The sequence below is a fragment of the Vollenhovia emeryi genome, unplaced genomic scaffold (assembly GCF_000949405.1).
Source record: "Vollenhovia emeryi isolate VEMERY1.0 unplaced genomic scaffold, V.emery_V1.0 DF939156.1, whole genome shotgun sequence".
Lineage (NCBI taxonomy): Eukaryota > Metazoa > Arthropoda > Insecta > Hymenoptera > Formicidae > Vollenhovia > Vollenhovia emeryi.
This window is the reverse complement of record NW_011967210.1, coordinates 823,949-839,736: the sequence shown is the minus strand read 5'-3', so window position 1 is coordinate 839,736 and position 15,788 is coordinate 823,949. Positions and strand designations below refer to the sequence as shown.

General features: G+C 44.6%; 1 protein-coding gene across 1 annotated transcript in view; it reads left to right on the top strand.

Moving 5' to 3' along the window:
* LOC105565024 (discoidin domain-containing receptor 2) overlaps positions 1-15,788 on the top strand; it is a 188,856-nt gene that overhangs the window by 165,711 nt on the left and 7,357 nt on the right. The window contains exons 11-15 of the mRNA XM_012017841.1: positions 3,808-3,931; positions 5,091-5,242; positions 6,298-6,611; positions 9,230-9,421; positions 14,131-14,223. Of these exons, the coding sequence (XP_011873231.1) occupies positions 3,808-3,931; positions 5,091-5,242; positions 6,298-6,611; positions 9,230-9,421; positions 14,131-14,223 (875 nt within the window). The remainder of the gene's footprint in view (positions 1-3,807; positions 3,932-5,090; positions 5,243-6,297; positions 6,612-9,229; positions 9,422-14,130; positions 14,224-15,788) is intronic.

Here is a 15,788-nt window from a genome sequence, read left to right as displayed (position 1 = left end):
CATCCTTTTTTTGCGTAATAAAATTTTGCTTTTTAAATACGCACCCGCGTATCGCGCACGCGAATCACGCGTACGATGAGTAAGGCGCGAGCGTCGCTTTTTCTTCTTCTAAAATTACATTTCACGCACGGTATTTCTGTGTCGTATCGGAAGGAGGAAAATTGACGGAATTGGTACACGTAAATTGACAATAATCCACTCAATTCAAACGCACCTTTAATTCAGCTGCCTCGTTAAGAGATTATTCGGCGCTATCGTTTGCCGATCTCGTAATCGCGGTTAAACTCGATATGCGATTAGTATGCGGGCAAACACGCAATATCTCTAAACAAATACGCCACTTCGATAAATCCCGCGGAAACGTGTGCACGTAGCTTTCGCTGCAGCGCCGATAATTTATTTCGCCGGGCGATATTCCGTTCGGAATACTAAACTCATAAAGAAAATCAAGCCTGCCTTCAGGTCAGACGATGCCGGACGACCGATACGTTGATAAAACCGTTCTGCGGTCAATCGAACGTGTCCGGATTTGCGAAAGGAATCGCGGATACGCGGACCCGTGGGGGTCCTTTTGTACGCCCGAGTGATATATCGCGCGTGAAAGGAAAATGCGCTGTATTATTTCGCGTCCTATGGCCGTGTCGATCAACAGCGATCACCGAGAGATTCTGTGAAATTAGTCAAAGTCGGTAAGAAAGGAACCATCTTTCCAAATTCGCAAAACTCATTCTGCTTTTCGCGATTACTTTGTAAGACTGGATTCACACCTTGACAGAAAAGCAGAAAAACAGAAATCAACCAGAATTCGCGTTGATAATAAACAGCACACTCTGCTGGCAGAAAGTAGAATAGAATAGTAGAATAGAAACTGTCGACTACCAGCGAGAGTTCTGATTGGTTCTGATTGGATTTCTGCTGTTCTGCTTTCTGCTTTCCTGCCAACGTGTAAATCCAACCTTAGGCCAATCAGAACTCGCGGTAGTAAAAAGCACACTCTGCTGACAGAAAGTAGAAACTGTCGACTGTCAGCGAGAGTTCTGCTTGGACTTCTGTTTTTCTGCCAAGGTGTGAATCCAGCTTAATAGTCCCATTAATACGCATATCGTTTAACGAACGCGAGGGAAAATGTTCATTGCGCTGTTACATTCGTGTAACTCATTTTAAAGATATCGCCGGTCGCGAACCTTGTAAAATTTATTTTCTTGTGTTTGCTTAAGCTAGACAATATGAAAAAAAAAGTAATGAATAAATTATCCGATACCAAGCTGTTTTATTTTTGGAACGTTATTTTCTATCGTTAAAAATAAGCGAGTTATTTTAGGCTGTTCTAGATATCGCAGGCTAGTTAACGGTGACTTTCACAACGTTGTATATTAATAAATTCTTAATAGTTCCCTGTCGCGTCTCTCTTCTCCTTTACCGAGGCACGCGTGACGTACAAACGAGATCTCGCGCTAGGCCGACGATTGAAAAATAAACTTTTCATTACCCCGTTAATGTCAAGAGTCGCGCAACAGTTTTCAATCGCGTATTCAGCAGGCGGATCCGCGTAATTCAACATCGATCCCGAGCAATTGCCTCGTTAGCGAGTACGATTTTACATTTGGACCGACCCCTTTACCGCGTCAAGAATCGCGTTGTTGTGTCCGATTTGCGGACTATTTGCACAACGATAAGGCAGGGCCGTTCCATAAACTGGATTACTATCTCTCGGGCAACAATAATACTTCCAAACCGTCGCCGTAGCGCCGCGACCGTTTCGGCGTCCGATCAACGAAAACGAGTTGTCGACATCGCTCCGAATGCCCGGGCGTGAGAGTACGGGAAGTCACGACAGGACTTCAGATAGTCCTAATGGAGAAAGAGATGTTAGATGGTTAAGGCCGATGGCGGGAAGCGAGCCCTCGTGCTGGAAACGCGAGCGATCGGGTGAGATAGGGGTGGCGGCGGGGACGGTGTAACAACGCGCGCGTACGTGTGTACGTGTATACGCCGGCGAGACAGTGCAAAAGAGGGCGAGAGTAGTGAGATTCGCGTAGAATCCCGATGGTTAAGTGGTTATCTTATCTTAACGGCCGCGCCGCAGCATCTCACCAGTCTGGCACCCTCTAACGTTCCCTAAACGGAAATTAACACCCACCCCTACGTGCTCGCAAGTCAGCCTCGGCACCCACGGCCTGGAGCAGCGCAAAAATCAATGGATATTATATCGCGACTCACACAGGCACGCAACGTACGTACGGTAGCCGTCGTGTGCCTGCGATCCCTCGCGAGTTGTCTTATCGTGCGAAGAAAAGTGACGAGGAGCCGCGACGTAAACACCCGCTGCCACCCGGGGACCCGGGGGCCGCCAGTAGATTGTTTGTTATAATAAAACTGCTAATTTCCTGAGGTGGCATGTCGGGCTCGATCGTCCAGACCCCTCGTGCACCTTCGCACAGTTTGCGAACCGAGATAAAGGCGTCGGGAGGAAGTGACGCGAGATAAGAGCTTTACGGGTGGGCACCCGCGCGGTTTTACCGTCGCATTTTAGATGAAAGCCCGCTGCCATGACGAAACCCGTTAATGGAGAAACGCGAATGCAACTTGCGCCACGGCGTCGAGGATACGTTAATACCGACGTCGCGATTTCTCCTGGATACTCGAGACGTGGCGAGTTTCCGCTGCAATCTCCCTGGGGATGTTGAAGTGATTCCGCACCTATTACACCTTTTCCTCCCAGAACTGTCAATTCATGAAAGCATTTGAGTGAATAGATTTCTTTTTATACACAAATTATGAGGCTTATGCGTATAGATTTTAAGTGTCCCACTATTCGGGCTGAATCAGAGAACAGCATGTTATGATTGAAACTAAGTTTAGAAGCCTAACAAAAAATCTATTCACTAGAATAAGTTATAAGTTAGGTAACCTATAGTTTATTTGAGTGAATAGATTTCTTTTTAGGCTTCTAAACTTAGTTTTAATGGTAGCACGCTGTTCTCTGATTTAGACCGAGTAGTGGGACACTTTCGATCTATACGCATAAGCCTCAGAACTTGTGTATTACACAAATGTCTTAATGATGCAAAAAGTGCAAAAGGTGTAGAGTCACTCCAGCATCCCCAAGGCGGCGATCTCACGTATCCGTATATCAGCTGCGACAGAAAGAGATTTCGTTCTTATACGCAAACTGTGGCCCGTTTTACATTACAGTGGCTGCCGTCTCTCTCTCTCTCGCGAGCGCGCGATAAATTTAATTTATTGCAAACGAGAACGATACCGTTTTATTTACAGAGAAAATACGTTAACGATTTTTAGAATTAACCCCAACTCCGAACGATAAGGAAAGCCGCATCTGTAATATTTAAATTCAAATTATCTCGAAACGAACGACGTTGAGGGGAGGGGGCAAGTTTATGAAACTTTACAAATGGAACTTCGACGAGGGAGTCATTCCGACATTATCCTTTTTATCGGCAACGAAAATAAGCTCGCGCGCTTACCTTTTACAGTCTATGATAGCGTGCAGCCGTAAAATAAAACTACGCAATCGGCGATAGATAACGAGTCAGTAGGCCAACGGGGTATTCGGCACACAATAACCAGACGCGCGCGCGCGCCCCCTCGGGGCCAACCCCGCGTTCGTGTCTCCTCGTTTCGTCGGCTATGAATATTCTGAGGAGAATAAGAGCAGGGGGAGGGGGGGCGGGGAAAATAGGAGAGGATAACCGACGGGGTACATCGCTTTTGCCGCGCGATATACACGATCGGCGATGTGCATAAATGTCAGGTGCATTAATGATAACGCTCGATATTCGACCGCAGGTCTCCGTGGCGGAGGAGGGCGAGGACAAGGGACCAATTTGCCCCCCGCTCCCGACGCAGTATCACCCGGCCACCTACAGCACGACGACGCCGCAATTACACAAAACCGTCACGGATTACACCGGTTGGTACCAAATGTTTAAAAGTCGCACGCTTAAGCGTCTACCCGCCCGCGTCTACGGCTTCCGTCCGTTCGGTTCACTTTCAGCCGGGATTACGCTCGTTAAGGTAAAGCACCGCGCAAGTACGCACGTAGAGATTTCTTTTCATTCTTAATTGTTGTAAGTTCAATCGCTTCCGCGAAAGGCAATCGTCGAACTCGCGTCGGACCAATGCTCCGCCAGACGCTCGACGCTTAACTTTTAAAATCCGCAGCGCCAACCTCGCGAAGAACGTTTCGCTCTTACTTTCTCGCGTTATATTTTTTTAACGTGTCGGCGCGTCCATTTCTCTATTTCGTGGATAGAATTTGTGATAAATTCTGAAATAAATTTCTCGTCTCCGAGCAACGGTAACAACAACAAAAGTTGATCGGCATCCCGGTTACATCCAATTCCGCCAAAGACGTTTCCACTTCCGTATTCGCTGACTTCGTACCGTCGCGGCATGGATAGTTTCGTGTTATCGCGGGAATTCTAACGGGCTGTCCCGAGTGACGGTCAAGTCGGGGTTTCGAATCTCTGCGCCTGGTTTTGCCGCGGCCGCACTACGTAGTTGGAATAGTCGACAAACTATTCCGTTGCGTCTCGTAGTTGGCACAGCTTGCTGGACACAGCGGGAGCCGCAGTCCGCAGAGAGACTGTTTGTCGCGTCGCGCGACCTTGTTTAATCGAATTAGACTGAGGTCTTTGATTAATTAACTATCGGGAACGGCACAGCGCGCTGTGATTCATCGACGGGTCGCACTAATTTTGCGAGTCCACAAATGTCACAATTATATCGTGCGGGGCGAACCCGCGCGAAACAATACGTAATGGCAGTGCCGTAATAAATTGAAATAGACGTTCTCACTCTCTCTCTCTCTCCCTCTCTCCTCGTTACACCCCCGAGTTTCCGAAAGAACTTGATTCGCTGCAGTCGGATGACGTTGGAGTTTCGCGGCGCCGCGCGGAGTCTCGTTAAAAAATGGTAACGATCTCCCGAAACTTGGAAACTCGAACGCGGGAGTAGCGGGGAGAGCGTCGCAGGCGGCAATTTCTCTCTCGTCGACGGCTAGCCGTGATTATATTTTTAACTTTGTCGAATTTCTTGATTCTTCTCCGCTCCTTCCGCCGCTCGGACAGGGATCAACGAGGTGCAGCCGGTTATTCCGCTCCTGCTTAACTCGACGATCAATCTTGCCAGGCCAATTCCGGCGGTCCAAGAATATCCGTCTAACCCGCCGCCCATACCGCCCCCGCCGGAAAAGTATTACGCCAGTACGGAGATCTGCAAGGTGAGTCGCAAAAATGTACGGTAGACATGCGATCCGCGGCCGATTAAGCCCTCCTCCTGGCATTAACGCGGCTACTTGGAACGCGAAACTGTGTCAAACGCCGTCTCGTGACCGTCGGATCTCCGTCACGATCGCCGAAGGGGAAGCAACCTTGCGAAACCGGCTACTCGGGCTTATGTAAATCGCCGGGCTAATTCGAATATTATACCGCTTGACTTTTCAATTTTCCCTCTCTACGCTCCGAGATAGTTCAAATGTACCTGTAACACTTCCGCTACGGCGCAACGTGAAATGTTGCTCGCGCAGGGTATCGAATATTTTGTTTCCCTTCATGGAGATTACACTGGACTATTGATAATCGCTCGGCAGTGCTCAAGTATTTCTATCAGCTGTGATAATCGCGCGCCGCATAAAATATATTTTAATGGCGCGTGTCGTCGTATTGTATGTATATACATCGGCTCCGACTTAATCTCGTTTTCAACCGGGCTTGTTTTCTCTATACAATATGCACGACGCAAAATACTTCATCCTGTGAATTATGAGGATTAATGACCGAAAAACGAGGAAACAACGGGGCACTATCAATCATAACTATACCGCGAAGAAAACATCTTTCGTGGGCATACACAGATTATAGAGCGATAATGTAAAGGGCGTGGTTATTGATTACGGTAGTTGTACAAGGGGGAGCGTGCGTGTATTTCTGTTTGATTATATTATCAGATTTGATTAATTTACAGAAGGGGGAGGCGAAATTGTATTGAAAAAGGTATATCGCGATTATGAATCCCAATATTATCTTTTATTGAAATATTTATCGGAATATTTTCCTTCGCGCAGCAAGGAAGAAATGTTTATTCCATTTCGCGATATTTATTCGTATTCGCAATATTATACTTCTTTCATATTTTTCGAATAATTTCGTCCGGCGAATAAAAGTACAAATATTTACATATAACTATTTGCCCCGGCATATTCATATGACATATTGATATTACACTACAGTAATTCGAGAAGACATAATTTGAATTCGTGCGTGTGCCGTATCATAGAGCCCCCTTCCGCCGCTGCCACCCTCGCCGACACCGAGTACACCGCCGCCGACGAGCGCGAAAGCCTCCAGCAGCATAACTAGCTACAGTCCGGAGGATATGCTCACGGAGGAGGAGGAGGAAATACCCGAGTGTGTCCTTGATTTTCCACGGGAAAAGCTCAACATCGTTGAAAATCTTGGCTGCGGATACTTCGGCGACGTTCACCTCTGCGAGGTTGACAGGTTTCCCGGTTACGACGAGGTCTTCAGGAATACCTCCAGCGATCTGGTCATTGTTAAATCCCTTAAACCAGGATCGTCGGACGCTCTTAGGTAACAACATTTTTCCCCATTTATACTCCAAGATTGACGAAGGTCACGGGTATTGAATACTTGATTTGTTTTAGGAGAATAATCGGTTTTTCAATAATCGAGAAACGATGAATAATAAATAACGCGTTTAAACATTTTTTAATTATATTACATATTTTATAACGAAAACTCTTATCGTTGTTTTACGCTCTATTCTCACAATTGGATGAATATTTTGACAGCGATATATTTAATATATTACCGTTATGCGATAGCGTGAGACTTGGCGTCGATTGAATTCTAGCAATTACTGTCAATATTGCATCGGCGCATTAATTAAATGTAATCACTTAGCATTTGGATTCGATCGTATGAAAAGGATCAAAGCGCGCATTGACTTTTGAATAAACGTACATTTTGCACGAACGCTTGGATTCTCCGGCAGCAGCCGCTCCTACAAATAAAAACGGAAAGCGAAAGCAGTACGTATGTACGTCCTACGGTAGAAAATTATTCCGATAGATTATAGAGCGCCGCGTTAACGGCGTAATTCAATAACGCGACGCAAAGTGATTCCGAATGTAATGACACGCTACGCGCATTAAGTAGATGCGGCCGGATAATGCGGAAGGGCTTTAAGCGATCGATGATTGGCATGTAATCGAATAACTCGTCCGTGCTCGCACGCGCATGTCCGCGTCAATGTAATTTTTCATAAAGCGGCGGGCGAGTTCTCTCGCCTTTAGAAAATTGGAAACGTAAACCACTATTCCGCACTCAAAGGCGTCTCTTCGCCGGGGCGCGCGCGATTTAGCGATCGGTAACGCGAAATATTCGTCAATAATCTTGTTTATCCCGGATGTTATTTATGTTTCGCAATTTTCGAAAATCCCGTCCCCGTCTAGATCCACCATTACGACCTACTTAACGAATCAGCGCGTACGCGATGTACGTGCTTCATCCCCCGGCTTTTTCAGGGGAATATTTGAAAATCAGTAACCACTAATTACAGAGCGATACTACGCAGTATGCTTAATTGGGTAATATTGTACGAAGAAAATAATTATTCCGCGCGCTCTATAATGAATATATAAAATGCAAAAACGGGAGAGAACGTCAAATAAAAAATTGCAAAGTGCAGCGAGTAATTGCGGCGTCATACGTAATTACGCGTAATGTGCAATATCGCGCGCGACACCGGTCTGAGGCGCCACGAGGTGGATTTTCCTTTTGCGGGAAAAACACTTGAGAAAATCTGGAATTCCACGCATGAACGGGGATTCTCGCAGCTCAATCACGAGCGCTACGCCAGCCAATAAAAGACGTCCTTTTATTGCATTCGCGATACCGTTATAACAACGTTTTGTTTGTCGGACGATTGTGATTTTTCCCCTCGGAATAGGCCGATAGAGATAGGAACGGCCAGCGGAGCGCGTCGCGCCGGATTCACTGGCCCGACGACGCGTTGTCGTCGCAGTGGCGAAAGGATGATCCTCGCAGACAGGATCACGGATGGCATTGTCTACAAAACACATTTTGCCGACTGGGAAAAGCTCGCGAAACCCCACGTTGTCGCGCGAAATGGATGCAACTCATGTTAGAGCGCGCAATCGTTCTCGGCGGCCTTTATTCTTCTCCGCCCTCTTCTTTCCCGTCGGCCGCACCGTCCCGAAAAAAGTCCATCAATCCCATCTGCCTGATAGATTTTCGTTTTTCGATCCTATTACATATCGCCGGCTGACGATTGAATTTTTCAATGTGAAAAGAGATTTCATTTTCCACGTCGACATTTTCAATTAAATAATTCTTGTCGCGCGCGTGCACGCGTATTTTACGAAAAATATACTGATGGTTTTTCAAATGTTTCCCCAAAATTAATATGCTGTGTAAAGCGTGCTGGTTGAGACCCCGAATGCGTGTCTCGTCAACGGAACTCGATATTTTAATACATCGCATTTATCCGAAACATATTCGCGCTTACTTCTTCAGATGAAAGCACGCTTTCTATGTGGCAGCGAGTTCATTTGCAAATTTTTTTATAATTTCACGGATATCATGAAATTACTAGGAATTATCTTGTGCCGCAGTCTCCATGGCGACTTTTTACAGCCAGATAAAATTAATCATTCAACCGGCGAGATAATAAATTAACCGATTGGTCGCTGCAATGATAGAATAATTTTTAATACGAGGAGACGATTTTGTGTCAAAAATTCAAAGGGTATATAGGTCTCGATTTTCACACAGTTTATCGAGTCCTTATCGAATCCACAAGCCATTCGACGTGGCGGTTTCTATCATGTTCTACATCGCCCGCACTCGTCGGAATTTACTCACACGTGTAGCACAATAGTCGCGATAGTTCTTACTCGCGGTTATCCTTATTCGTGACTCGAGCTATAACCCTGTGGGTAGGTTTCTCCTTTACCCTTGGCACTTTCGCGTCGCTTTTTCCCCCGCCCCGTTCCGACCACCCCGCGAGACAGCGAAAAGTTCCGAGAGACAAGCGTGCGATACCGGAACGGAAATATCTGCATTACTTCCAGCGTATATACCGGCGTCCGTATTCAATACCCACCGCCTCGGTGCCGCGGCCACCTATAAAGATATTACTTCCGGATGCTCCGTGTGTTTTCCAGGATAGAATTTCAACAGGAGGCAAAGAGACTGGTACGACTCGCCGATCGAAATGTCGCGCGGCTACTCGGTGCCAGCCTCGAGGACGATCCCATGTGCATCGTATTGGAAAACGGCGAGTACGGGGATTTGAATCAATACCTGCAGAGTCACATCGCCGAAACTTCCAACTTGCACACGGCCAAGACGCTTAGGTAAGATTAACACGATATTTTTCTAATGCTATATTAAGGGGATCCCAAGACCGTCTGTTTTATCGACATTCTTTGTTACAAGTAATCTTTTAATTGGCTTTATTGAAATGCAAAACTCTTTTACGGAATTAAAGTACGCGGCAAGATCTAGACTATGCTGGTCAACTTTATATCAAAAACGAGAAAAAATAAAAAATATCAATTTTTTGGTACACGTGACGACAATATTTGCTTGATACAAGAATTCTATAATAAATATATACAAAGCGAGACCAGCATACTCCAGGGACATATAAGAACAATATCGTGCAATTAGAACTAATTGTAAGATTAAGAGCTTAGACAAAAAGATTACTTCTAACAAACGCATGTGCAGAAATCCAAGTCTAGAAGAAGAGAAAAAGAGCGGTACGGCGTGTAGAAATAGTTGCAGGCTTTTTCTGAGGTATTTCAAAGGTCTGCCAAACATCTGTCAGATTGTCAGTAAAGTTATGGTGTTGACGATGTTAAAATTCGATCCAAAATCTCGGTCTCAGCAATGTGTAGCTAATAAAATTGCTGCTTTTTCGCAAACGTTACAAATTGATTGGCTATAAATTTCTCGGACCGAGTAGAACTTGGAATTAAAAATGTCGATAATTGACGTTTTTAATTCCGTCTCCGATCTTATCGACACTGATCGAGTTCGCCAGCGGTTTTAGGATCCCCTAACTCGTTAAGCATCTGCGCGAGGATGACGGTGTTGCGTGTACGTACATGATATTCGATGTAAAATTTTTGTAAATTCAAAGAATACAAGAGCTCTGAGCTCTGGCAAGGTTGGTGTCTAAATAATTTTATTACGAGATTTATTGCGAAACATTTTACCTCAGCCAGGGTTATTTTTCGCAATAAATGTTAGAATAAAATTACTTAGACACCTTGTCACGGCTCAGAGCTCTTGTATTCTTTAAATTGATGCTTCAACCGAGCCTTACTTCTTTATAAAATTTTTCTATATTTGTTCACTGACAATATATCGCTGATCATTACCTCACACTTTAGATGTTTACGTGTGCTTTATCATCGCGGGGACACATCCCGTTCTAGTCGTTCAAAAATATATGCGCCGTTACGTTTTTAAGAGACCGTTGGGGAATTCGGCTCGCACACGGTCGGAGGACGGTGCAGGACGAAAAATGCATATGTATCCCGAATGCGGTCGTTATTTGAGTAATTAACATAATTTAATTTGAACACAAATTTGATACTACGGCGCGGAATAATTTGTAACATCGGTACCATCGTATCATTTTAAAAGCGATACATTATCGATGTCCGCTTTAATGCACACTGCCAATCGGCATTGCGACACTCGAAGTAAATAACATATCATCCGAAATAGATATGCAATTATGTGATCGTCACCATTTTGACATAAAATCAATGGACCATATTCCGGCGTGCCCCAAATTTCACGTTGATACGATCACCGTACTTCCACGTAAGTTGTCGCGACTGTTGTAGCATCACCTTCACATTATCGACAGATAATAAATCCAATTAATTTAAAGTAATAAAATAAATCCGCTCAATTAATCAACGGCGAATTGTAACGCGATGTTTATTAATCGACTAATACAAATGGACTAATTAAAATAATGGGGATATCAAGATTGTCACGTTAATAAAATCCGTTTATCGACATTTTTTACGGGAGAAGCTGCTAATATTTTACAATATCGCGAAAGCGTCAGGTGTAATTCCTATGTGTATGTGTGTGCTTATACGTATAAGGTTTACGTTTTACATTGCTACAAATGCACGACGATAGCGTTCGAACAACGCCGCGATAGGCCTCTCGGTCGAACGTGATCGTGCGAATTTTCATTTTATTCTGTCGCCGCCGCGAAGGACGTCAGTTCCAATCAGGCCGGAGGGCGTGTGAAAACGCGCGATGACCAGGACTACGCGGAAAGTACTCGAAATACGAGAAATCGGCTGAAAATGAGAGGTGAGCGACGGAGAGGATCATCGGTGCTCGTGACAGGTGTCGGCGAAGCGTGTTTTCCCGCACGATCGTTTTCAGCTTTCGCGCGAGATGAAGCAGCCGCCGGAGATCGCGCTTTGTTCCCATTGAGTACCATGGAAAATATTGATGTACGGGATATTCAATCATTCGTGCCTATGCGATGCGAAACAGCATTGCCGCCATTTACTATTTCGCAATAGTAAAAACAACGGTTACACCCACGGGCGTAGCGTAAGAATAGACCGAGCGTGAGGCCTGAAATCTGAAGATTGAGTAGAGACTGACAATAGATACCGTGCACCTTTCTTTTCTCTAACGAGAAGTGGGAGGGTGTAAAAAACGAATGAGGAGACAATTAGGCAGGGTTGGAAGTTACTTTAAAAAAGTATCTAGTTACAGTTCTTTTTTCTAAAAAAATGTAACTAGTTATAGGCACAAGTTACCAATTCTGAAAAGTAACGCGTTACAGTTACAGTTACTCAAACAGTAACGAATCGTTACTTTGCAGTCACTTTCTTCCAATGAAAATAAAGCTATCAAATCTGCGCTTGAATTATAATATAAAGTGTCGATAAAAGCGTTTATGTGCAAATGCAAGACCTAATGCGATCTGTAGAGGTTTAAAAAATATATAAAGTGACTATTAATGTTACTAGTTATCGAAAAAGTGTTACTGAGTTGAGTTACAGTTACAGACGGAGAGAAAGTAACGAAGGTAAGTTAGAGTTACAAAAAAAAGTAACTATAACTTCGTTACAAGTAACGAGTTACTTCCCAACCCTGCAATTAGGCGTGTGATAATTTGTACACATGTTCATACTTTATGTTTGTATATGTCACATCACGTGCATACCTCACTGCGCTGACACCGTATCTATTATCTATTTTTTTTCTACCTGATCTGCCTTCACTGCCAGGGATACGCTCGGTCTATTCTTACGCTATATCTCACGACTTTTCATCTCGTATCACTTGCAAATTGATTTGTGTCTCTTTTTTTCATTTTTAACACTACACAGAGAGAATTTTCTTTTAAAATCTATCCGAAAAATCATGTAATCGTGGAACGACGTGGCATTTTGAACAACTTTGTGACAGTTTTTCGAAATTTCACCACACATTTTACTGGTAATTTTAGAAACCTCTCGTAAACTTGTTCGAAATGCCATGTTGCCCCGACGATTACATTTTCCGGATAAATTTTAAGAGAAAATTCCCTCCATGTATGTACGCGTCAAGATACGAAACAGAACTGATATTTATCACGATCATTTTTGGCAATCAATCGAGAGATCCGGAAGAAGATCTGATCGCTCGCGCGAACCGTGCAACGTACGTGCAACTTTAAGTGCGCTGTCGTGCGTTTCAACTTGCGCTTAATAGCCACACCTACGGCAGTATTCCCAAAGCAGTTAATTAAATTGCCGACATATGTACCGTCGTTCATAAACGAAATCGTTTTCATTTATTTCCGCGAGTCCGCCGTTTTAACTGCAATCAGTTTGTCGCACGAACGAATCCAATATCCAGGACCAACAGAATAGCCGAGCTTTCAGTACCGACCGCCTTCTATGCCGGTAACCGAATTGCATTTCGCCGACGTCGCAAATGAAGCTTTAAGAATCGCGACGCTGAGTCGCCCGGAAAATTTTTACACGGCGCGATATCACAGGCACATCGTACGTATGGAAAATTCACTTTTGTTTCAGCGTATAGACTATGTATGCGTTAATTAAGTCCAAGTATAATCAATGCCTTACGTTGCTTCGTAACACAAGGCAGATCATGTACAAAATCATATTTTCAATATGAAGGAAGAATATTGTGCTGCTTTCGATTAAACATCATTTTCGTATTCTAATGTCTTCTAATGTATACAGCGAGCTCGAATATTCCGATTTTTTAAACGAACGTTTATTCGTTACGGCCAGCATAGATAAAAATATATTAACGCACCAAGGAATCAGATATGGATTTTTCTTGCAATTCTTGTACGTATTATTGTCCTACGTTTATAGTCGTACCATCGTTAAGGACAACACGCTACCGTCGAAACGACTCTATCGGCGTATCTCTCGCAGAAATAGCACGCAGAGCCGTTTCAATGTAAATGGTTTGCATCCTACAAGCGTAAATAGTAAAAACGTAATACCTAGCTACCACCGTCCTCGGCGAATGCGAACGAACGCTAACGCTAGATCGTAACTAACGCGTACGTCCGATTTTCAAATTCAATTTTGCTGAAAATAGAAATAATGCGGAAACAAGTCTGCCGCGTGTACAAAAGTAGCTCTCTTTTTAATCTCCGTTTTCTACAAATTTACAAATTGTAGTAACTAAATATAAACTCGCACGCTATATCGTTTACTCCCGGTATGGTGAAGATTCAAAAGTACTTTTCATTTGCGTAATAATTTGTACCGTTCCTAGTTGCGAGAGGCAAGACGTGTCTTCACGAAGGAAGTGGGCTTGACAAGTTAATTCGGACTTCTTGATTTACTTTTGTAAAGTAGTTCGAGTAACGGGAATATCTTATTTCACTTGCGTCAAAAATGTTGCCCGAGCACGGCTGAGTTGGTACGGTCGAGTGTCCGCTGTTTGTGGCGTTGCTTGCTACAAACGCCTCTATGTATACTGAGGAGTTTCTCCGAGTAAACTTCACGACGTAACCGACCCCCCTCCGTTCTTCGTGTTGCAGTTTCGGCACATTGGTTTACATGGCCGCGCAAATAGCATCCGGTATGAAGTATCTCGAGGAAATGGACTTCGTGCATCGGGATCTCGCCACAAGGTAAGCACGCACCGCTTCCCATAAGTTGCTTTGAGGGCTTGCTCATTAATGAGCAAGCTGTTGTTTGCCATATTATTGGTTCGCAGTTCTTGAAAGCGAAACTATATACGTGCACTGCAGAACCCGTCAATCTTCCTTTCGCCCCCGACAAGCTTATACAAGAGCGAGAACGAAATGATATCCCCAATAAACGAGCCAATTCCTTTCTTCATACGCCACGAGCAAACGTGAGGCAGTCGATTTCTTAACGGTTTTTTTTATGTATTGATTTTTACAAGATTATATAGCGATAATTATATAATTTGGTACGAAAAAATTGCGGGATCGGTCGAAGTGTGTTCGATCATAGCTGCAGCACTGCCCTCGATTGGGAATCCATTAAATTTCGCCGATCTTAATTTCGCTTGCAGAAGAACGCTTTAATTTGTCCGCAGCGATTCGCGGGGATCGCTAGACGAAATCGTTTCGTGCACATCAAGCAAACAAACAGATATGCACACTCCACTCGATCTTTTTGTAAACGTACGAGCCTGCCTCCGGGCATTACGGCATGGAATTGCTTTATTAGTCGGCAGCCGATTGTTTTATCGCGTCTCATTCCCTTTCCATATACATAACCGTTCCCGCCTGCCCGTAGACCTTTTCCACCCTCCACGCGATTTGGAAACTCTTGAAGCCCGACAGCGCCGGCAGCGCGGCACGGCAACCAATATCGTAGAGCTATTAAAAGCGGGGGAGCCGAGATAGGCACGGCCGGAAGGGTTTGGGCCGTGTGTTCGAATTATTAACTCTAATCGTAAACCTTAATTATCATGCCCCGTGGCGCGATCGTTGTCGCGACAGTAGCGAGGGTACAAGAAGCTAGACGAAAGGGGTGAAATTTATTCGTGATTTATAGAATTTGGGTTCAGGGCTAAATTCTAACGGCGACGGTGGCAACGGGCGAATAGCTCTACTATTAGGATTTAACGGCGGATACCATATCTGAGAATTATGCTAATGGCGGAAGAGGAACGGAGTCGGGAATAATGAGTCCAGAATGATAAATCGATTTCTTTGTTCGCGTCGCACAAATCCAAGTATCACACGCCTGCTTAGAACCTCGCAGATTTCTCGTGTCCATTTTGCATAGATACGCGATATCGTTTGTCATTTTTGCTTCCCCGAATATTTTTTGTGCGCGGGAAGACGCACTTTTTTCCCAGAATTTTAATCGGCAACGTAGACGTGCGTGTGCGTAATCAAAATTACGTGGATTCGCGCGATCTCGGGGCGATTGGAAAAATCGCGAGAGAGCACGGTTGCATTGAAATGCGCCTGGAGGAACGAGAGAGAAATCGAGAGGCAAGATTTCCACGGTGCCAGAAGTAGAAAAACTTGCCGGCAAATCAGGCAGAGCGCGCAGACGTTGACAACCGGTGCGCGTAAAATAAAAGCGTGGTAGCAGGTACTGTGCGAACCATCCCCTCGCTCCACGAATCACCCCTTTACCCGTGGTGCGCGATAAACGACGAGGTTTACGCGCAAATCAGCGCGGAACTTGGAACGACCGGCGTTTTCGACAT